The 24,880-nt window shown below is 39.8% G+C and overlaps 1 protein-coding gene and 1 pseudogene across 5 annotated transcripts in view; both read right to left on the minus strand.

Moving 5' to 3' along the window:
- Vmp1 (vacuole membrane protein 1) overlaps window positions 1-24,880 on the minus strand; it is a 99,979-nt gene that overhangs the window by 37,691 nt on the left and 37,408 nt on the right. For all 4 annotated transcript variants that reach the window (NM_029478.6, NM_001379040.1, NM_001356531.3 and 1 more), the window contains exons 6-7: window positions 21,950-22,117; window positions 13,627-13,758 (exon numbers count right to left, since the gene is read on the minus strand). In NM_029478.6, coding sequence (NP_083754.2) covers window positions 13,627-13,758; window positions 21,950-22,117 — 300 coding nt within the window. The remainder of the gene's footprint in view (window positions 1-13,626; window positions 13,759-21,949; window positions 22,118-24,880) is intronic.
- On the minus strand, window positions 8,944-9,515 carry Gm11478 (predicted gene 11478; annotated as a pseudogene). The gene has a single exon (NR_168619.1). The product of NR_168619.1 is annotated as a predicted gene 11478 (transcript).

The following is a 24,880-nucleotide window of genomic DNA, read 5'->3' on the forward strand; positions in this document are numbered from 1 at the left end:
TTGAAAACTAAGCTATGAAACAGCCATAGACAGAAAATGTAGCCTGATACAGAAGGAGGGTATTGAGCCTAGCAGCATACACCTCTGATCCCAGCACACGAGGCAGAAGCAAGTGGGACTAGGGAAAACCGTGGCAGAAAAAATATTAAGTGAGGCCAGCAGGAGCCTACAGAGCAAGCAAGGCTATACAGCAGGACCTTGACTCAAAACAAAAACCAAAACCACAAGGGCAGATAAAAGTAATGCAACCCATTATTTTATACAATTAATAATATGTTAACTAAAACACACATAAAAATTACCAAAGACATGGGGATAGGACAAAGAAACGTTAAGTATAGACATACATTTCCTAATGATGAAGATATATTTTGAGAAATGTCTAATTGGTCAATTGCATCATTACATAATACAAACACCACAGAATGGGTTTATTTGATGACACCAGGTGATATATTCTTATGGAGCAACTATTGTATACAAGGTCTGTGGTGTGTGGCTGCATACTGCTCTGTGTGTGTGCATGTGTGTGCATGCGCACTAAGGAGTAAGTATTTAAATATCAAGTCAGCAAGACTTTAAATGCCAAGATTAAAAACAGGAAAAACGGAAAGAAAACTAATAAAAAGCATTCCTATAATGCCTAACAAACAACCCAAAACAAATAAAGTCAAAAAACAAACCTTCCAGCTCTCTCATGACAAATCACATCCCCTAGCTAGTTGAAAATCAACAAAGCTTTGCTATAGAAATGAGTGTTAATAGTTATTCCACTGTCCTTCCTACTATTTATTTCTGAGCCTGAGCCACAACTCCCATGAGGGCTTAGCAATTAGAGCAGGGAGAGGGCTTGCATTTATTAGCAGTATGGTACTGATATAAAAATCATCCAGCAAAAACACAGAGCCAGATATAGCCTGACAGTCCAAGTTTCAATGAAAGGGAACTTTCTAGAACATTTTACAAAAGGTGTTTGAAATACTAAACCTACAAAGCAACCATCTGTAAACCAGCTAACAAGGGTAACATAATGCTTACCCACTGTTCACTTCTGTTCATACCGTAAACAGGTGTGGAGAAGAAAAGAACAAAGCAAACACAAAACAAAACCATTCTACTCCAATTTCCAAAGCAAACTAAGAAGAAAACCTTAAATATTACTTACTGTGCTTTCTTACTGACTGGGTTGTATTAACCTCTTAGTTTTATTTGAAAATCAGATGGTTTCAATTAGAATTGCTTCATCATTAAAACAAACAGAATTTTAAAAAAATTAAATTTCACAGAAGACTTTTCCTTGTGTGTTGTTGACTCTTTAAACATAACAGGTATTATTAAAATTAAATGTTAACTGAAAAAAATTAAATTTATCTTGTGAGTTAAGGAGTACGGGAGAACATAATTTTATATGTCTAGAAAACTAGACATTTTCTAGTCTCTCCAGAACGTTTTCTTCAATGTGTATTTTGTTGTAAAAAGATAAGCAGGAGAAAATCAGCACCCATGTTGGGCTTGTGATTTCAATTCCAACTCCAACATTCTCTTCTGGCATTCTCCAGCACTTCAACCCATGTGTGTACACATATGCATAAATAAATAATAAAATAAGCCTGACTGAAGATGACAAGGTTAAATCAGAAATGAGCATACAAGTCTTGCATGGTGGTGGTAAACGCCTGTAATCTTGGCATAGGACTAAATGAGCCAAGTTTCAGAAGCCAAAACAAGGGCTAGTGAGATCCACTCGGTGTGTCAGAGTGTACAAGCGCTTGCCGCACAAACCTCATCATAGGAGCTCAGCATCAGAATCCCACTGTGGACTGAGAGTTGTCCTCTCAGTGCCACCCACTGAGGCATAAACTGCCATACAGAAAAGAGCAGGACTCAGGAATAGACTAGGAGCAGACAGACAGCCTTCCTTCCCAGTGACCATCCATTCTGAGACTTGCATCAAGCCACAACTATCTTTCAAGTTCCATTAATGCTATACAACTGAATAGAAGAAGAGTCAGAAAACCAAGAAACAGTCAAATCTGGGAATGGGAGTGGCCAAAGGACAATTTAGTATTAAGAAAAAGTTTCTTGAGACAACAAAAGAAGCCATGAAAAATTCTAAGTCAATGTTGAGTGTTCAAATGACAACTACTGAACATTAATTTTTTTAGATTTTATTTCGTGTGTATGGATGCTTTGCCTGCATGCATGTCTGAGTGCCATATATGCACCAGGTGCCTCTGTTGGCTCTCCCTGGAACTGGAGTTAGACAGCTGTGACCTGACATGTGGGTCCCTCTGTGACAGCAGCAAGTGCTTCATCACTAAGCCATCTCTCTATGCCCCACTAGACAGTTTAAGTATTACCTTTCTTTCTTCCTTCTGTACTCAAACTTAACTATCCCAATAGTTGAGATATTCTATAATGGATTCTCATTAAAAGACCACTTAAGGAAGAGATGGCTCATCTGTTAAGAATACTGGCTGCTCTCCCCCTGGCAGAAGGTCTAGGCTCAATTTTCAGCACCCACTTAGTAGCTCACAACCATCTATGATTCGAGTTCAGGAGTTCCAACAACTTCTTCTGAGCTCTTCACAAATACGGTACACATACACACATGCAGGCAAATTCACACACTTAAAATAAAAATAAAGATGTTAAGCAACAAAATCCTGAATGTCACTGGCTGTGTGTGGTTGGTGGGATCTGAAAGGAGATCTACATGACAAGACCTCGAATGAGCCTAGAATGAACATTTCTAATACTTAATGCAAATAAGCAAAAGATCCTGAGAGGAGGAAGCTTTTCCCAGGAACTGACACAACACAAACCATATCGTTGCTGCAAAGCTTAATGCAAACCCTCTAGAGTCCACGTTGACAAATTCTTCAACAAGCCCTGTGGTTACAGGGAAGCTGGTTTCACTCTGACTCACGCCTGCTCAAACAGTTTACTGGAAATGAAGAGGAGGGGGAATTTTCAGAGAAGTCATGTGATGGCCAGACAAACCACAACCAGCAAAGGGTTCAAAAGAGTCAAAAACAGGTCCCAGCAACAAATGACATTAAAAACATATGAAAATGACCCCTGTTTAGTTTCAGATCATCTATACTATACCATGAGCTCTTTCATAAAATCTTTGTATGAAAAAGAACAGATACTTCATAGGGGGAAAACCCAGCAGGCACTGACTGACCTGGCATATCCAACTGCTAACACTCACAGGAAAATGTGCTCAACAAACAGAACATAAATGGAATGCTGAAGCACTTTGGTTGAGTGTCTAAGTGACCATTATCAAATGCTTTCCCATAATCGCCAAACTCAAATGATGAAACAAATGTTCTATCATTATCAACAAAGGTCAAAAGAATCCTTCATTTATACCTTGTTCTTTGAAAGGAAAAATGTCTTTCATTGTCTAAAATGAAAAGGCACAGGTCATGAGAGTTTGTCAAAACAAATGATAAGTTTTGGTTTTAAGATTGGTTTTTGTCCCCCCCCCACTAATGCAAATAAATTGAAATTTCTGAAAGAATAAAAATCTTACTAGGTAAAATCTGTTTAGCCTTAAATTTATATATGCTTAGTATGAGCATTTAGTTTTAATATATAAAGTACAAATGTTGATTAATTTAAATACTGCTAGCTTAAAGAGAATTCTCTTGAAATAAGACAAATAAAAAAACCTATAAACTAGTCTTTGTTTATTTAAGAATTATTTATTTTATGTATATGAGTACATTGTTGCTCTCTTCAAACACACCAGAAGAGGGCACCGGATCCTATTACAGATGGTTGTGAGCCACCACGTGGATGTTGGGAATTGAACTCAGGACCTCTGGAAGAGCAGCCAGTGCTCTTATCCACTGAGCCATCTCTCCAGCCCCCTAAACTAGTCTTTAAAGAGATAAGTAGTTTACCTAGTCTGGGTTAGTGGCACAGGCATCTAATCCCAGCTGCTTGGCAGGCTGAGTCAGGTAGATAGTTGGGACAACTCAGCAAAACCAAACCAAACTCAAAATGAAGCACAAGGACTGGCAATACAGTTTAGTGGTAAAAATGTACCAAGCCTCAGGTTCACTCCAGGGCAGGGAGAAGTAAAGACTCACAAGTGATACCCAGTAGAAAAGACAAGGAAACTAGAACAAATATGGAGAAACAAAATAGCATTCTACTAAAAGGTGAAGTTAGACTTTCACATTTCTGATTCTGATAGCAAGAATACAAAACAACACAGTAGTGTTTATTATCAAAACAAATAATAAGACAGCAAACTTTACAAAGTCACCAACTCAGCACTAAAGAATATGCAAATGGTAGATCATTCTGACAGATAGTATTAGGCAATCTAGTAGATAGCAATTTTATCCAAAACATATTCTTCTAAGTAAATATGGGCAGCATTCCTATTGTATCAGTTATACACACAAAAACAACACAAAATAACAGGGTTAGGCCCCCATTCTATATCCTCTGTGGTGTCCAACAAAATAATCACTGAATATATCAAGAAAATGAGCTACCTCATGTTTCAGACTCTACCTTGCACAGGCTAGGCAACTGCTCTACCAGTGAGTATAACCCTTACCCTCTAACACATCTGCACAATTTCCCCTGTCTTTGGTTATACAGCATAGAGAACCAACAAATTACTGTAAGAATTTCCATGTGTCCTCAATTTTAGCGATTGGGTTGGGATAGTGATGAAAAGTAGGACCCTGGAGCATGCTTAAGCATACTATCAATAAGCCACGAAAGTTGTTTTCTTCAATATGGATGAAAACTTCCAGGGGCTGGAAAGATGGCTGGCTGAGTGGTAAGAGAGCTCTTGCTGCTCTTTCAGAGGACCTGGTTTGACTCCCAGAACCTTCACAGTAGCTCTCAACCAACCATAACTCTAGTTCTAGGGGATCGAAGTCCTCTTCTACCTCCTGACGATATCAGGCATGCAAATGGGGCGCATATATACAAGCAGGGAAAACACAAATAAATAAAAAACTAAAAACAAAATTTAGAAAATATTTTGGGAGGAAGGGCCCCAGCCCTAGCCAGGCATGGTAGCAAACACCAGTACTGTCAAGGCTTGGAAAGTTAAGGCAGAAGGACTCTGAGTCCAAAGCCAACCCTGGCTATTCAGTAAGACCTAAAAACCACCAAGCCTGGCTCAGGCCTTTAATCCCAGAATTTGTAGGGCAGAGGCAGATGGATCTCTGTGAGTTCAAGGCCAGCTCAGTCTACATACTGAGTGCCAGGCCTACACAGTAAGATCCTTTCACAAACAAACAAACAAACAAACAACCGACCACCACCAACAAAAATTCCAATCAACTCTCCTATCAATGACATGAAACACTGGAGAAGCTGCAGGAACTTGATAGGTAGGAATGAGCAAGGTGACACATACAGAGGAACAGACACAAGAGCCTGGCAAGCAGAGATAGGAGAAAGAGCTTCATCACATTATTCTATTTCATCAGAGCAGCGGTAACGTTTTTACAAGTTTAATAAATCATCACGGTTTATTTACTAAGAACAGCAAGTTCTGGACTGAAAAACTCCAGAGCTCTTTGCTTTAAAAGGATTTAACATGTATTAACCAGGTATTCTATCTAACTGAAAACCATCAATGTTGGGCTGGGAGTGCAGCTCAGCGGTAGAAGGGTTTCGTAGCATGTGTGAGGATCTAAGTTCCATCCAAAGCATCAATACAAGCAAATAAACAGCAAAACAAACAAAACAAGACAAAATCCATGTAACATATAAAAAACTGTTAAAGAGCCAAAAGACTGTTTTTGTGGGTTTGTCCAAGTAAATTGTTATACAGACTGGATTTCACACTATATACAATTTGAGAAAAAGCCAAGTATTTCTGAATAGTCAAGTTATTTTTTCTTTTGAAAAGGGGACTGACAATGTCCAGGCTGTCTCAAACTTTACAAAGCCTAAGATGAATGTCTGTGCTGACTTCGTCTACCATTTATGTGATGGATTACAGGTGTCTTGTGTAAGCATTAGGCACGTACTCTACCAACTGAGTTCCATCCTTGATTAGGAGAATTCCACAAGCAGGGTACAGTTTAGTAAAGGTTTTTCCTTTGGATAGTGTGGGGGAAAAATAGGGTGAAAATCAGTAAAGAGCAAGCCAACTGGGAAGCCACCAGAGGGTTGAAGAGATGGCTCAGTGGTTAGGAACACTGACTGCTCTTCCAGAGGTCCTAAGTTCAAATCCCAGCAACCACAGGGTGGCTCACATCTATATGTAATGGAGTCTGACTCCCTCTTCTGGTGTGCATGGAAACAGAGTACTCATATACATAAAATAGATAAATAGATAAATAAATAGTTTAAAAGAATCCACTAGAAATGTTGAGTAGGCATTGTTGAGACATGTTTGAACCAGTCATTCAGAAACAAAGGGGCAGGGAGATGGTGACAATGCAGTGGAAGTCAATCAGCTTCCTGGATGACTGGCATTAGGAGGCCAGGGAGAAATTCAAGTGACTGAATATTAGAGTTATTAGTTTTCAATTTTTTGCCTGCATATATTTTATTTCTCTTTTTAAAAACCTACTTATTTTATTATGTATGAGTGTTTTGCCTACATGTATGTATGTGCACTATCTGTGTGTCTGGTAAGTGAAGAGGCTAGAGAAGGTGTTGGATCGCCAGAAACTAGAGGGAGTTACATATAGTTGTGAGACACAGTATGGGTGCTGGGGATTGAACTGGAGTCCTCTTGAAAGAGCAGTCTGTGCTCTTAACAACTGAGTCATTTCTCTAGTTCACCTGTATTTCTGTGTGCCACTTTTGTGTCAGATCCCTTGCAGGCCAGAAGCGGGTATTGGATCCTCAGGAACTGCAATTAATAGACTGTTATGAACCACTGTGTGGGTGCTAGCAATTAAACCTGGGTTCTCTGAAAGAGTAGCCAGTGCTCTTAACCATGGAGTAACCCCTCTAGCCTTCATTTTAAAAACTACATTAACTCATCTTAGACAGTGTGTTACTCTGTATCACAGGCAGGCTTCATATTGGCAACCTGCATCAGTTTCCACCACGCTAGGATTACAGTGTATGATTACATCTGCTGTGTGGGGGTGGGGATGTGGGTGGGCGGGAGGGGGAGTTCTGTCTGCATGTATATCTGTGCACCACTCCCATACAGTGCCAGAGGAGGCCAGTTCTCCTGGAACTGGAGTTATAGATGGTTGTTAGCAGTCATGTGAGTGTTGGGAAAGGATATCAAATTGTCTGGAGGAGGCTAGTGCTCTCAACTGCTGAGTACCACCTAGTTATATTTTTATTTCCTTGATCCTGGGGAATGAACCAAAGATTGGTCAGATTTTAACTTGAGGTAACTATGAGGATGACAATGAAGTTTACAGATGAGGGCTGGAGAGATGGTTCAGTGGTTAAAAGCACTGGCCACTCCTCCAGAGGACCAGATTACAATTAATTCCCTGGACCTATCTGACACCTCAAAATGTTTTGTAACTTTAGTTCCAGGGGATTTAATGCTATATTCTGGCCTCTCTGGGTACCTGGCATCCATGTGGTATATAGACATACACAGAGGCAAAATGCCCATATAATAAAAATAAATAATTACAAAACAGGTTGTAGATGCCAGGAACAAAAGATACAAAGATGATCAGAACACGGGTCTAACTAAGATACCTAGGTAGGCCTTAAACTTGTGATCCTTTTGTTTCACCTCCCCAATATTAGCAGGGTCACTAAACAACATTACCAGTCTGGCTTAGAACTTAAGTTTTCAAACATTAGATGTTCAAGGCCATAGGAAGCTACTTGTATTCATGCCTATCTCTCACAGATATAGAAAAAGAACAGGATAGGATGTCAAGAGCAAAAGGAAGCCAGTTTAGTGGAAAAATACTGGCTAATCTCAATACAGAACTCGAAAAATAAATGAGGTAATTATAAGGAATTGGAATATAAATCAACACTTATCAGTCTTTCTCTGAAAACAACTATTACATGAAATTTAAACATGAGTCAGAAGCAGAACTGAAGTAAATATGTGTCATGAACACTTTACTGAACATCAATTTCTCAGTAAAATCTATGTTCCCTTTAACCCATTTGGACAGCACATAGCAAAGCAAGCAGGCGGTGCCAAGGTTCTGTGCGTTTGTGAGTTTGATTTATTTAGACTTCCTGCTGATAAATTTATGCCACTAAAGTACTTTACCTTCAAGAATTGAATAAAAAATGTAAAACCTTATTTCAGAAATCTTTAATTAATGCTTTGCTGGTATTCATCTTGCTTAACTTACTGTTTTAATTCTACTTACTCCACTCTTCCCTGTTTGCAGCTCCTATCAAACTACAAGTTTTACATTCATCTATATGAGCAAATTCTAGGCCACTGAAGTCATTCTGCTGTGATTACTGAAGCACTTTTAAAGCACCACCGAGAAGGCACTCGGGAAGGTAGGTATATCAGGCTAGCATGTCTTGAATACGTCATTAGTAACTAATTAGCCACAATGTGAGACAAGATTAAACCCCCTGGAAGCCAGGCTGGTGGTACGGGGTTATAATCCCAGCTACGCAGAGTCAGGAAGAAGGCAAGCTCAAGGCCTGCCAGGACTGCCCAGTGAACTGAAGGCCAGCCAGGGCAACTTAGTGTGACATCATCTCAGAATAAAAGCAGAAGGTTGAGGATAGGGCTCAATGACAGGGGACTCACTCAGCATGCGCACGCTTGCATTAATCCCTAGTACCATAGAAAAATAAAAGAAATTTGTTTGTAAGCAGTGTCAGAAAAATAACTAGTTATGAAGAGAAGTTAGGAACCTACATCCCATCATATATAGAGTTATTTTCTTTTTTTTTGAGGCAAACAGTCTTTATTGGGTTCACACCAGGAGTCCGTTGGTCTTGAGGACCTCTGTGAACTTGCAGATTTTCTTCTCCACATTCTTTTCTGCCTGTTTCTGTAACCTCAAGATCTGCTTCTTCTTCCGATAGTGCATCTTGGCCTTTTCCTTCCGTTTCTCCTCCAGAGTGGCTGTCACTGCCTGGTACTTCCACCCGACCTCATGAGCCAGACGCCCCAGGTAAGCAAACTTTCTGGTAGGCTTCAGCCGAACAACCTTGAGGGCAGCAGGGACCACCATCCACTTTTTCTTGTCATAGGGTGGAGGGATCCCATCCAACACCTTGAGGCGCTCCAGGGTAGCCTGGCCTCTCTTGGTCTTGTGGGGCAGCATGCCTCGCACAGTGCGCCAGAAAATGTGGCTGGGGGCTCGGAAGTGGTAGGGGCCTCGGGAGGGTTGGTATTCATCCGCTTCCGGAGAAAGGCCAGATACTTTAACTTGTTTCTGTAGAAGTTTCCAGAAATGTTGATGCCTTCACAGCGTACGACCACCACCACCTAACGGCCCAGAAGTACCTGCTTGGCCACAATGGCCGCCAGGCGGCCAAGAAGATGGCCTCGGCCATCCAATACCAGAACCTGCCCCTTCTCCATCTTCGGCAGCCGCCTGGGAAAGATAGAGTTATTTTCATGTTTAAAGATTTCATTTCGGGGGGCTGGTGAGATGGCTCAGTGGGTTAGAGCACCGGACTGCTCTTCCGAAGGTCCAGAGTTCAAATCCCAGCAACCACATGGTGGCTCACAACCATCCGTAATGAGATCTGACTCCCTCTTCTGGAGTGTCTGAAGACAGCTACAGTGTACTTACATGTAATTAATTAATTAATTAATTAATTAATTAATTAAAAAAAAAAAAGATTTCATTTCGGGCTGGTGAGATGGCTCAGTGTGTAAGAGCACCCGACTGCTCTTCCGAAGGTCCAGAGTTCAAATCCCAGCAACCACACGGTGGCTCACAACCATCTATAACAAGATCTGACGCCCTCTTCTGGAGTGTCTGAAGACAGCTACAGTGTACTTACATATAATAAATAAATAAATCTTTAAAAAAAAAAAGATTTCATTTCACATTTGTTTTCTGAGAGAGGGTCCTGGTATCTATCCCAGGCTGGCCTTGAAGAGATCCCCTGGAGCTAGAGTTATGAGTGGCTGTAAAATACTCAGTGTGGGTAGTGAGAACTGATCTGGGGTCCTCTGGAGGAACAGGAAGTGTTGTCTGATCTGCCTCTCCAGCCCCTAACACTTCAAGTTTTCCATTGACCCTGTGTTTTTGAGTGTGTTTTCTTTACTCAGATCAGGGATAAGCCAGGTACAGGAGAATAATCCCAGCTACTGAGAGAAAGCAGGAGGCTCACTGAAGTCCAGAATTTGGGTCTGATTCGGGTAATACAGTCAAATTCTGTGTTTCCCCTTGTGCCCAGCAGAATGGCTCCTACAAAGAAGGGGACAATAAGAAGGGCTGTTCTGCCATCAACATGGTAGTGATCGGAGAACATGCAATCAACATTCATAAAACATGAAGGGGCCTTCAGGAAGCCTGGCCCTCATATATTCAAAGAAATCTAGAAATCGGTCATGATGGCAACTCCAGATGTACACACTGACAGACACTACACTCACTAATGCCATCTGGGTCAAAGGAACAAGGCATGCTCCATACTATCCGCACCCATGGCCATTTGTCCAGAAAGCATAACGAGGATGAGGACTCATCAAACAAGTGCTACACATGGGCGATTTGTTTGCCTGTCAACACATTCAGAATCTATAGCCAGTCAATGCAGATGAGAATTAATCTGCTGAAACTCAAAATTGCAGACAAACAACAACAACAAACCAACAAAAGAAAAACAAACCAAACCAGGGATTTTTACTTCACAATGTGGCAAGGTAAATTATTCACGTATGAGCTAATAATTTTCTTATTATTTACTCACGTATTTTCTAGTTTGTATGGTAATTAGCAGTATCTATAACTGTGATTTGAATAAACATTTTAAGTATAATGTCCTTAAGAGTACAAGGCTGGAATGTAGCTCAGTGATACAACAATGAACAAGGCCCTGGATTATCTTCAGCACAGCAAGCAGCAGAAGACATAGGTATGTAATTTCTGATTTAAGGAGCATGAAATAGAATGTTTAAGTCAAGCACTGGTGGTGCTGGCCTTTAATTCCAGCACTCAGGAGGCAGAGGCAGGTGAGTTTGAGGCCAGCCTGGTCTCCACAGAGAGTTCTGGGACAGTCAGGGCTGCAGAGAAAAAAAAAAAACCCGTATCAAACAAACAAAAAAAAAAGAATGCATATAATTTGCCTTCTTCACTTCCAAGATTAATAAATATGAAGTTAAGGAGTAAGAAATGTATAGTTTATCCTAAAACCATGTTTGTAATTACTGGCATAAAGCCAAAAAGAATAAAACCAGCCCAAACCTCATAATTTTCAGAAGTATTATGTGCCATCTCATCTAATAAGATAGATCTCATCTAAGATAGATGAAGTCCAATTAGAAAAGAGCCAATCAAAAGTAACAAAAATGATCAGGGTCGTAAGAGATACACGAGATTATCATTCTCCCAGTGGGGAGGGGAAGACTAAGTGGCTGGAGTATCCAAGAACTCCAACTACAGACACAAGAGAAAACAAGTCTGACATCTTACTTCATCAGTTTCCAGGTATGAGTTTTTCAAGGGCAATAAGCTGCTAACCAATGTCACGAGTGGTACTGTCCATACCACTAGCTTGGAAAGGTGTTAAATAGAGACAGGACACTCAACATGTCCATGAGCAGGGTGGATGGAAACTATTAGTAAGGTATTTTGTTATTCAGTTCATCAGAAAACTGACAATAAAACAATTCCTGTTTAAAAATAACCCGGAGAGGGGGAAATAGCTCAACTGGTAAAGCCAGCATAAATAAGTCCTTGCTGCCAGCATGAGGCTCCCCAGCCTCACGGGAAAGCAGAGTGTGGTGGTACATGGCTGCAATCCCAGTGATGGGAGGTGGGGACAAGAGGCTCCTGGACTTCACTGGCCAGCCAATTTTGCCTAACTGGTGAGCTCCTGGACAAGGAAGAGACCCTTTTTTGGGCCAGTGAGATGGCTCAGCCAAGCCTGAGAACTGAGTTTGAGCTCCTGGACTCACAGAGTGGAAGGTAATCAAGTTGTCCTTTAATCTCCACCATTTTTAATGTCCATTACTCCTACCCCTGAGTTACATAAGCAAACACAAAAAACTAAAGACTTAGAAGGGCATTGGCACTCTCAATACCAATACCAGATGTCTGAAAACACCTGAAAATGCCTTCAAAAACCAAATGTAGGAAATTATTTTCTTTTTTCTCCCATATTCCTCCTGCTTGATGTTTTCTTTTGGAGACAGGATTACTTTACTAAGTTTCTGTTTCCTTGTATTTGAAGTTAGCAAAATTCTCAATCGCAGCCATCAGAGGTAAGTTAGGTACAACAGGCGAGGGAGGGGGCAAGAAGGGTTCACACTGTACAGCGGCCACTGCCTTGCTTCCTTTTCATCTGTGTGTTTTCTAAGGCCACCCTTAAGTTAGTCAATCTCAGAGGCATCTTCCTATTTCCTAAGAGTAAAACAACCAACCTGTGACACTGGGATCGGCACAAAGATTGTCTCAGGAAAAAAAGCCTTAATTACCTCAAGTCTGGAATTTAGGTTTTTACCATTCTGGTTTACCCTGCACATTTTTTTTTTTTTTTTTTTTTTAAAGATTTATTTATTTATTTATTTATTATATGTAAGTACACTGTAGCTGTCTTCAGACGCACCAGAAGAGGGCATCAGATCTCATTACGGGTGGTTGTGAGCCACCATGTGGTTGCTGGGATTTGAACTTCGGACCTTCGGAAGAGCAGTCGGGTGCTCTTACCAACTGAGCCATCTCACCAGCCCCCTACCCTGCACATTTTGAGGATACTTTCTAGAACATTCAAAGGTAAAGAAAGACTAATTTGAATTGTTCAATCTCTATAAAGAAAGTAATACTGTCACTTATACTGCCACAAGCCTTTCTAGTTTCAGATTTTCAGAGCTATTGAAGAACGTTACGCAATGTTACATTCTCTCAGGGAACCCCAGTCCTTTAAGCACTGTTTGCACATGAGGATGAAGTCCCAAGGCTGTTCTCAAGGAGGAAATGGCCACCAGAGAGCCAGAGCTGTACTGCACAATCCTTGTGAGTTCAAGGTCATCTTAGGCTACAAAACTATGCTTTATCTCACGAAATAAACAAAGCCCAACGAGTAACATACAAGAATCCTTGGGTGAGTATGAGTAACCATACACAGGGAGGCAGGCAGGCATGTCCACGAGCGATCACATGTACACACACACACTATTTTGAAACACAGAGATGACATTTATCAGTTCCTGGGAGGAGAAAAGTAGCTTTGTATCTTCTTGCTACTAGTTTGTTTGAAGAAAACCCACTGACAAAGAGTATGTCTAGGCTGTTCTTCCTCCTCGAAGTACTACGGACAGGACCCAGGGTCCCACATGTGCTGTTTAACGTTGCGCCTGGAACCTCTATCCCTAGCCCCGATTTGCCATTTTTTTTACCTTCAGTATTTCTGCATATCCTGTCCTAGGTCACTTTTGGCTTTGTTTTACATTGGCAGTTTTCTTTCACACAGAACTCCTAACCCTCCACCTTAATAACCGTGAGCCGGGATTAGAGCTCCACCTTCCCATTGTGTTCTTACTTGTGCAGCCTCTGCATGTTCCAGCATTTCTTCAAATTCCTGATACTCTTCATCATCTGGTTCAGCACCTGAGAGGCGAGCTGCCCTGGCCATGAAATATGGAGGCAGCTCTCCAATGGCTGTTCCAATGCCCTGTGTGAAAAAGCAAAATACTCACTATGAAGTTCAGTTTTCAGCAGTAATTTTCGTGTATTTCCAAAAGCTTTTTGAGATATACTGGATACATATGCTACACAATTCCAAGTTTCAGAGTTTGAATCCCAGCCCTGATCTGACTTGTGAGCCAGATAAGACAATAGACTGTGAGACCTTCCTTGGCACATAAACAGGCTCAATCTAACATCTCTCCTTAGGTTCTGGGGTTTCTCTTAATGCTTCCGTCACTTTTATCCCTATCAGTTGGAAGCCACAGCCAGGAAGATCAGAAGTTTGATTTTCTTTGGCTAGCTTGAGCTACAAAGTAAAATCTCTTTCAAAAACTAAACAAAACAAAACTCTCCAGGCAAGCACCAAAAGTTCCAGTAAAGCTGATTACAATTCTCTAGGTTGGCTCAGATGTTTTAATCTCAGAACAGCCTTTTCTCTTCTTTCCTGCCTTCTTTTCATTTAAAAAACAGAGCCTTAAAAATATTACAGTCAAGTGGCCCCCCAAATCCTCAGTAACAGGATGGGTAATTATTATGATAAAATTTAAAAGTGTCTTATTTTCTCAGAGTGATTCATATTTCAGTCACTTTGTAGATTTGGTTTTGAAGAGAAGGGTTTGTTATTGTTGTTTTTCCTTAGTCAGTTCAGGACATAAAGATAAAAACAAAGTTTAGAATCAGAAACTTGGTTTAGGCTTAAGTGGCTTAAATACCAGATAGGCCATAATATGACAGAGACAGTCTCGGGAGAAACCTTCACTTTGAGCCAGCCAGCCCTGGTCCTCTATCCTGAGTAACAGTGAATGGAAGGGTTTGTGAGTGTACAAGGCAAACTTAACTCTTTCAGCCCACTCTGCTCTAAATGTCTTCAAAAGAATCCTTGGGCTGGTGTGACAGCTCAGTGGGTAAGAGCACCTGACTGCTCTTCCGAAGGTCGGAAGTTCAAATCCCAGCCACCACATGGTGGCTCACAACCATCTGTAATGAGATCTGACTCCCTCTTCTGGAGTGTCTGAAGACAGCTATAGTGTACTTACATATAATAAAAATAAATAAATCTTAAAAAAAAAAAAAAGAATCCTTGAAGACACTGGAGAAATGGCTCAGAGGTTAAAAGGGCATACAATTCTTGTAGAAACCCAAGTTTGGTTCCCAGCAGCCACATGGGTCAGCTCACAACCACCGAAAACTTGAGCTCCCGGGAATCTGACAGATTCTTCTGGCCTCTGCGACCAGTTGTACTCACATGTGCACATGTCCACACATATACATTACGATAAAAAAATTTAAATGGCAGAGCCAGGTGTGGTGATACACAACTTTGATCCCAGCACTTATCTGGTAGAGGAAGGCAGATCTCTGTGACTTTGATACCATCCTGGTCTAAAAAGAATCCTTGAAGGACATTATCAAATCTAAAAATGTTGTGTATTTAGTATGTAGAACCAATAGTCTCCAAATATAAATCCATTTTCCAGGTGTGAAATGAGAACTCAGAAAAAGTACTTTGGAGTACATGTTTAAGTACTCCAAAGTAAATCTGTTTTGGAGAAGAGAGAAACAGAGAGGAAGGTGTAGGAAGGTCAGGAGCATGGACAGAAAAAGAAACAAGAAAAGTTAATGCTGATCAACTCTGAAGGACAAGAAACACCATTAAAAGTTAAAGTGCAAAGGATCAAATATTTGCTTTTATTTTCATATATGAACTAAATCCCAGCAACCAACTTAGTCTTTCCTATGAAAGTCTTCCAAAAGGGGTATGGAGGTTCATGACTAGGCCTGTTCATGAGGGGCTTGAAAAAGGGCACAGGAGTTTGAAGACACAACCTGGACAGCAGAGGAAAACACAGTCTCAGATAAGAAAGGGCATTTTAACTAATAAATAAAAATAATATACTTGGAACACTAATTACTATTTTTATAGATACTACTAAATAATGGATTACCATAACAAGTGTTAATGTCACAAAAAGACATTATTTTACCCTGTGACAAAAATACATAAAGTTATTACTGTTTAAAACAAACTCCACTAGGCATGGTGGAGTACATCTTTGATTCCATGCAGAGGCAGGTGGATCTCTGTGAGTTCCAGGACAGCCTGGTCTACAGAGTGAGTTACAGACAGTCAGAGCTACATAACGAAACCCTGTCTCAATAAAAAATGAAAACAAAACCAGAAAGCCCATAAACTTGAAGGATCTCAATGAATCAACCCTCAGGAAACATCGGGAACAGAGAGGAACAGGCTCAAACTACACAAACCAGAATAAAGCCAGTAAAATCAGACCAGGGAAAACTATGTGACAAGCTTTTTTAATCAATGAACAAGTTGTTGTTTTTTTTTATAAGTTATAAAATGTATGGGGTTTGCTCTAAGATAACAGAATCAGCCAAGACAGGTGAACATAAATATTAGTTGAAGTTTGGTAAAAGTACATTAAGTACATTTGATTTCTCTCTACACTTTAGGGAAACTTTTAGATTAGCAATGATCACACCTCATATAAGCCTCATTAGCTACACAACTACCAATGTACAAAGCTCAGATTTTCCATGACAAAAAGAAGGACAGTTCATTACAACACTTTAGTTCAAAGGTGAACTTCTCAAAGGTCAAATGTAAAGTGGGTTGTCGACAATTCTGGAAGCAATCATCCAATTCAAACCGGTGACAAATTCCCTTAAAGCTAGTAAGGAAGTGACATACTGAAGTGAAAAGAAATCAAGAGCTAGTCATGGTCTTAATTGATCACATTGATTTCTGTAGTTTAATTCTTCATATTTTTCATAAAAGAATGAAAATCATGTCAGTATTCAACTATTGCACAAAAAAATTTTAAAGAAATATACTCATCCAGACAGCCTCTCAAAATACATTACATTCTACATGGAAAAGTTATTACCCCAAAGAAGGCACTGAGGATTCTGGTTTCTATAGCTTTTAAAAGTAATTTTATAAGGCTAAGGCTTAGCTTACTTGGTAAAGTAAGCCCTGGGTTTGATCCCTACCATGGCGTAAACTGGTATATGCCCAGTAACAGACTGCTCCCTCCTTACTCCAAATGGACCTGGAATGGCTTCTAAAGAGCCGTAAGGAAAAGGATTTGCCCTGTGTTGGGACTACTGGGACTCGGGGTCGGGGGCCGGGAGGGGGGTGGGGAGCCTTGATGAAGGAGGCCTGTAGGAAGGTCCTAGATCTCTTCAGTCCCTTCCTTTTGTTTCTCACATGCTGTGAAGTGGGCAACATGGTTTGCTTACTCCCATCCAGCACAGGCTCCAAATGGAGCCCAGTAGTTATGGATTAGAACTCCCAAACCGTAAGCCAAAATAACCCTTTCTCTTCATCTCAAGTATTTGTTGCACTAATGCAATACTCTCTTATACAGATGTAACCAGAAAGATACCTGACTGATCTAATCTATGAAACAATCCTCTCTATGTGCTCCAAAGAACAGATGAACAAGGTGGGAGTGAGGCAGTAAATGGACATAAATGACGCCTGCTGATTTAACATACTCTGAAAGATAGTGAAGTCTAGAAGGGCATCTCAGTTGATAACAGCTTTTCTGATACAACATATTCACAATAGTGAAATCTATAAGAATACTTTAATTTGCAAATTATATAAAAACTTTAAAGCAAGACATCATTAAATCAACTAAGACATTCTCCCCCCCCAAGCCAAAACAAACAAACAAACAAACAAATCTGAAAGTGCATACAAAATCAAAAGCAATAAAATTAGGTAATCTCTAGGAATCAAGGACACAGTACATTCTAAATTATGCTTCCAAACACTGGAACTGTTGACATTTTAAGAGTTGTGTGCCACTAATAATGCGCAATTCACTGACATTCACTATATTTAAGAATGTTAGGCAATTCACTGACTGCTTTTAATATTTTTTATCAAATAGAAGCTCTATACTCAGGGGCTAGAGAGATGGCTCAGTAGTTAAGCCCACGGCTAGAGTTCGGTTCCCAAACCCACTGTATGTGACTTACACCATACGTAACTCCAGCTCTACACCATCTTCTGGCTCCCTCCACAACCTAGACAGGTTCGTGTGACCACACACAAACCCCTAAAAAAGAGGAAGCTTGTTCTCATTAAGCATTAATTAAAACAACTTAAATTAGCATACAAAATAATGGGTCCTTTTCAGACACACTTTCCTCTGCTGACCTTTTTAGATTTATTTATTTTAATTATGTGTAAAGTGGTTTGCCTACATGTATGACTGCGTACCACGTGTTTACTGCTACTCACAGAGACCAAAAGAGGTTAGGGGATCCTCTCGTACTCAAGTTAAGGATATACATGGGCAGCAAGGACTTTTAACTGTTGAGCCACCTCTCCTAATATAGTATTTTCTTTTTTTTTTTTAAGATTTATTTATTAGAATAAGTTCACTGTAGCTGTCTTCAAACGCACCAGAAGAGGGTATCAGATCTCATTATGGGTGGTTGCTGGGATTTGAACTCAGTACCTTTGGAAGAGCAGTTGGTGCTCTTAACCACTGAACCATCTCACCAGCCCCTAATATAGTATTTTCAATGGTCATCTATATTTAGCACTTAACTGAACGGACTGTATCGAATGTCATGGCTCGGTCATATTCTACTGTGTATATGTACATCATGTCTTGTTCATTCATTCATTCATTCATTCATACATTTACTCATTCATTCACTCATCTAAGAATAACAGGTTGCTGTCCCACTTTTCACTTTTGTGAGAGTACTATTAATAGTGAAGCTCAAGGGTCTGACAATTGTCATTTCCTTTTGGTATTTATGTGGATGTGGAATTAGAAGAGTCATGTGATCATCCTAAGCTTAAATATTTCTCTGCTAATCTGGTGCACAGATCACCAGATTATATTTCTGCTATCAATTCATTCTGCACCAATTTCTTTACATCTTGGAAGCCACTTATTTTCCTTTACATCATTATCATCATTATTAATATTGGGAACATTATTACTGGTTTTCTGAGACAAGGTCCCACTCTGTAGCCCAGATGGCCCCAAAACCATCACAATATTCCTGCGCTAGCCTCTTGGGTACAACCATGCCTGGCCTTGATTATCATTTTGATAATAATCATCTTAGTGTCATGAAGAAGGGTTTGTGGTATCCTGTGTTTTGGAATCCACTCCCCCAGTAACTAACAATGTTGCTCACCTTCTCATATATTTATTGACCATTTATGTATCCTCTTTGAATAAACATTATTCAGGTGCAGCTACACAGCACCCTCTCCTTATGTTCTTGAACCCAGGACACTGTCACCCCTGTCCCTTGTTGACCCTTTTAAAATTCCACTGTTGGGTGATATGGATTTTCCCAATACTTTGAGTATTTTCCAGTGCTCATCATGTGTGATTAGCAGCTGCTTGCCTGGCTATAGGTTATCTCCCCAATGTCTTGGTGGTGGCCTGTGGCACAATACAATCTTTTTTTCCCCCTGTGCTTTAGTTGTGAAATATAAGAAGTCACTACCAAATTCAACAGTATACATATTTTCCTTCTAGTAGTTGGACAGCCTGAGCTCAGCTTTAGGTTTTTGATGTATTTTGGTTAATTTTTACATATGATGCAAAGTAAAGGTTTAACTTCATCCTTTCAAACATGGAAATCCCATTATACAACAACATTTAATGAAAAGACTCTCTTGTAAGCACCGAGGCCAACAGGTACCAATTTAAAAGTAACTAAATGTTAACTGGGCATTGTGATGCATGTCTTTAAACCTACTACTCAGCAGGCAGAAACAGGCAGCTCTCCGTGGCCAGCCAAGGGCTACATAGTGAGACTTGTATCACAACAACAACAACAACAACAACAAATCAAAACACCAAAGCCACACTGACATGTTCTTGAATGACTAAAGGGATTAAAATAAGAGAGGGAAAGAAGAAAATACACAGCAGACAAAATTCTGCACTGTGGGCAAAGCTCGGTGCTGACTACTATGAGGCACACAGTTAATGTAAAGTCTGTGTATCTCAGGAGTCAATTAGTATTTGGAGAAGTTAGTCATTACACTAGGCTGGTTTGGGGCAGGCACAAAACCTGGCTAAAGGAATACACCAGACAACACATACTAGAAAAATTCAAAGAAAGCAGGTACTGCTGCCAGCCCCAGAGGAAGCTTTCTTTTTGGCTTGCTTGCTTGTTTGCTTTATTTATTTATTTATTTTTTATTTATTTTCGTTTTGTTTTTTCGAGACGGGGTTTCTCTGTGTAGTCCTGGCTGTCCTGGAATTCATTCTGTAGACCAGGCTGGCCTTGAACTCAGAAATCCCAAGTGCAGGGATTAAAGGCGTGCACCACTACTGCCCGGCTTGGCATTATATTAATCTAGCCACACAAATAACTTTTAAGAGAACAAAAATAAGAAACTGTATAGATAGCCTCTTTTATTCTCTGTCATTCTAATAATAGTTTTTCATGATAATCTCCTCGGATCTATAAAACATACAACTAACATAATGAATCTGTCTCCAGTGTTTATAAAAGAGCAACAGGAAACATGACAAGTCTTCCTGCCTTTCATAATCAACAACTCAACATATGGCATTTCTTTTATAATTCCTTCAAAGCAAAATGTAATTGCTGGGCTGAGGAGTAGTTTAGTGGAAGAGTACTTGCTTTTAGCAAGCGCCAGGCCCAGCGTTTGATCTCCAGACCATCAGTGAGGGAGAAAAAGCACTAATATATAACTTTAACAACTCTGTCTCTTCCGCAGCTGGAGAGAAGGTGTGGTGGTTAAGAGCACATACTTCTCTTCCAGAGGATCTGGGCTCCGTTCCCAGAACCTAGATGGTGGCTCCTAACTTCAGTTTGGGGGTCTGAGACTGTCTTTTGCACTCCACAGGTACCAGGTACATAAGTGGTATGAATCATATAGGCAGAAAAAATATTCATACACATAAACACACAGTCTATACTTTAAAAAAAAACCTGTTTCTTCTAAGTTATGGTACCAACTGCTGCTTTAGTGAATTAAGAATACTTTTATTTTTATTTTATTTATTTTGCTTGTTTGTTTTGAAACAGGGTTTCTCTGTGTAGCCCTGGCTGTCCTGGAACTCACTCTGTAGACCAGGCTGGCCTCGAACTCAGAAATCCACCTGCCTCTGCCTCCCAAGGGCTGGGATTAAAGGCGTGTGTCACCACCATCAGGTTATTTTGCTTGTTTTTAGAGACAGGGTTTCTCTGTATAACCCTGGCTGTCCTTGAACTCAGATCCACCTGCCTCTGGCTGCTGAGTGCTCAGATTAAAGGCAGAATTAAGAATTTTTAAAAAGTTTTTTAATCCTTATTTGCATGTGCTTCTATCTACAGTCCATGTGTACATGCTTGCATGTATGTCTGTGTCTATGTATTACCTGCTGTGGAGGGCACAGTATAACATATGGGAAGTGCTTCTCTCCTACCATGTGGGTTCCAGGAACTAAACTTGAGATGCTAGGCCAGGCAGCAGGAACCTTTACCCAGCAACCCATCTCATGGGCGCCGGAGGGAAGATTTTTATATGATCGTTCATGTGCTTTTATTTCCTAAGAAACTGCCAGGAAACGAAAACTTAAGGGAATATAAACTTTATGAACTAAACAAACTGGTGAGGAACACAAGTGAATTTAAATAAAAGCAATCAAATCTCGAAAAATAGTTCATAAAGAAAACTTAAGTAAAACACGAGGATAATGACTAGGACGACTAAAGACAGGACCACTACACAATCACAGCCTGAGATCAACACCATGGAAGCCTGGGTCATACAGAGAAAGGCAGACCTATCCATCAACAATGCTGAAAATGAAGTACATTTTCTAAGAACACACACAGTGTCTAATCAATAGTGAAATATGTGACTACTTTTTTTTTTTTTTTAAATGTTGTTGTTCCAGCAGTCTAGTCTAGCCCTTGGGAAATTGCAATCCTTCTGTCTCAGCTTCTAAAGTACTGAGATTACAGGCATATGCTATGCTACCACGTACAGCTCTGTAACTTCTTAGTGAAGAGTCTTTTGCCTTGGAAGTTTGCAGCAAGTGGCTTCCCAAATCTTTACTGGGTGGGCCTTTGTGGATCACATTGTAGAAGGTTTGACATAGTATCAAGACAGCAAGGTTAGTTTTAGGCAAATATAAAAATGCAGATCTTACCCACATGCAGGCTTCAATTCTAACTTTTGAGATGATACTCCACAAAGAAATGGCTCCCTCAGCGCCTTCTTCCTCTGGGCAGATAATCTGGTCAGGATAGGGTGGCTCAGGGAAATTCACCGAATTGCATTCATAAGCAGCTAATGTAACTGAAGCTATATGTGGGCCCTAGAAAACAAATGGAAGAAACCTCTAATGAGAAATAGTAACACAAAAGGACTTTGAAGCACCTCATCTCAACACCACACTAATCACTAATGTTATACAACCAATGTGATACAAGTGCTGCTTTCAGAGAACAAGATGCAACATGAATGCACATTTTAAGATACAGTTAGCAACTTGATAAAACAGTCTTTCCCAGGCCTGCTTTAGGCAAACTGCCCAATTTTTTGTTTGCTCTTCATATTGTTTATTCATAAGTGCATGTCAGAATGTTATTCCTGTAATAAAACTTTTCTTTTAGGTATAACTTGAGATTATCACCTATCTTTTCCAGTGAATTATTAAAAAAAAAAAAGACACTGTATAACCACTTATCAATGCATTTTACTTTTAAACATTTTGTTTCCTATAGCAATTTTTGTGATATCTTGCTCTTTTATTTTGCAACATTACAAATTATTAAAAATTAGTTAGATTACATTAAAATTTAGATATGCAATAAAGTTTTATATACAATGATTCACAATAGCACATGAGGAGGTGTCCTCATGAAAATCAACAACAGGGGCTGGCTCAGCACTTAAGCGTGGCTATTACTCTTGTAGAGGACTTGACTTCAGTTCCTAACACCCACTTCAGATGGCTCACAAATGCTTCGAACTGCAAAATAATTCAAAAAATCAACTACAGATTTTGTAAAAACAGGGGTTGCTGAGATAGCTTGCCATGCAGACATGACTCAATTTCCAGAATTGACATAAAAGCATTAAGGAGAGAACTGGCTCCATAACGCTGTCCTCTGAGCTGGAGTGATGGGTGGGCGGGCGCGCATGCTCGCACACACATATCAGACATACAAAAATTAATTATGAATAAAATAAATATAAGAATTGGTAAAACTGTAAATTCCTGAGTTCCATAAACATAGATTGGTGGTTGTCTGTTAGAATGTAGTATCCATTATCTGTTAAAAGAAATACGCTTTTATAGAACAAGTTTATACATACACCAAAATTTTGCTAATGACCATATTGTGTGAATATTTTTGAATACGAAGGTTTCTAGTAAAGATTTTCCTACTGGCTTTCCTAAAATGACTCAGACCTAAAGAAAAGTGGTCACTGTACATCAAAGCTCTTTAAGGTCAGAGCGTGAATGAATTTGACATTTAAAAAGCCAGCTATAGTGATAAGGAAATATTAAAGAATACGTTCCACTGCCAGAAACTAAAAGCTAGAAGATTGACACCTACTACTTGTCCCTAACTGAGTGCACACTAGTAACTGTAAACAAATTATTTTAAAAGGAAAGTAATATGAAAGTCTTATTTATTGAAAAGATAATAAATTATTCATTTACTTAAGAATTAGCTATTTTTATTTTATGTACGTGAGTATTTTGCCTATATGCATCTATGTGTGCCTGGTACCAGAAGGGACTAAAGGAGGGATTTGGATTCCCTGGGACTGGGGTTGAACTACCATGGGGTGCTGTGAACCAAATCTGGGGGGTCCTCTGCAAAAGTAACAAATGCTCCTGACTGCTAAGCTATCTCTCCAACCCCCTAATTTATATTTTTCACTTTTAATTGTGTGTGTGTGTGTGTGTGTGTGTGTGTGTGTGTATGAGCAAATGAATGCAGGTGTCCAGGGAGGCTGGAGGCATGGGACTGCCCTGGAACTGCAGTTCCAAGGAGCTGTGTGATACCTGTTGTGTGTGCTAGGAACCAAACTCTGGAAGAATAGGAAGCACTCTTTTTTTTTTTTTTTTTTTTTTTTGGTTTTTTGAGACAGGGTTTCTCTGTGTAGCTGGAACTGGAACTCACTTTGTAGACCAGGCTGGCCTTGAACTCAGAAATCCACATGATCTGTCTCCTGAGTGCTGGGATTAAAGGCGTGTGCCACCACGCCCGGCTAGGAAGGACTCTTAACTGTGAACCATTTTATCCAACTACTCCTCTCCATGCTTGTTTACTTATTTATTTCATTTTGTATATTAACTTGTTTTTAAAGAAAATTTGTTTAAAAATCTACTTCATCATCTTACTTTTTATTTTTAGTCTTTGCTTTTTAAAAAAATTTAATTGCTAATAAAACAATATTCAAGATTTAAAGCACTGAACATTTTAAAAAGAGTATTTTCATTTTGTCTTTCTTTTAATTTTTTTTTTTATTCTTTGGCAAGTTCATACATGAATCCTATATATCTAGGTTACATTGGCACCCCAAAATTCAGGCACCCTCAATTAGGTTTCTTAATGTCATATTTAACCACGAAACTAAGGATATAATGATATCTAGCAAACCCAATATTTAAACGGTAACGCAGTCAGGCATAGTGGGCGGGAAGCAGGTCACTGAGGCTTTGCCAAGAGTTCTAGGCCAGTCGGGACTACACAGTGAGATGTAGTTTCAGAAACAAAAAAACAATACTTTTAACCTGAGAAAAGACAAGAAAGGCATATGATGGCAGTAATTAAAAATGAAGAAAATCCAAGAGTTTGACTGTTCTTTTCTTTTGGCTACAGATACAGCTGGATTTTTAAAAAAGGGACGTGCATATGTGTGTGTGTGTGTGTGTTTGTGTGTGTTGGTTTGGAAGTGGTGGAGCTAGCTGGTACAACCCTTGCCTGGCAAGCCTAGGTTCCTTCCAACTCTAGGCTCCCGGCTGTGGGAGGCAGACACTTCCATTCCAAAGCAGATTAAAATACAAACCAAATATATCACACCATAAAATATACTTCTTGGATATAGTTTTAACTTTAAA

The sequence above is a fragment of the Mus musculus genome, chromosome 11 (genome assembly GCF_000001635.26).
Source record: "Mus musculus strain C57BL/6J chromosome 11, GRCm38.p6 C57BL/6J".
In the NCBI taxonomy this organism is placed as follows: domain Eukaryota; kingdom Metazoa; phylum Chordata; class Mammalia; order Rodentia; family Muridae; genus Mus; species Mus musculus.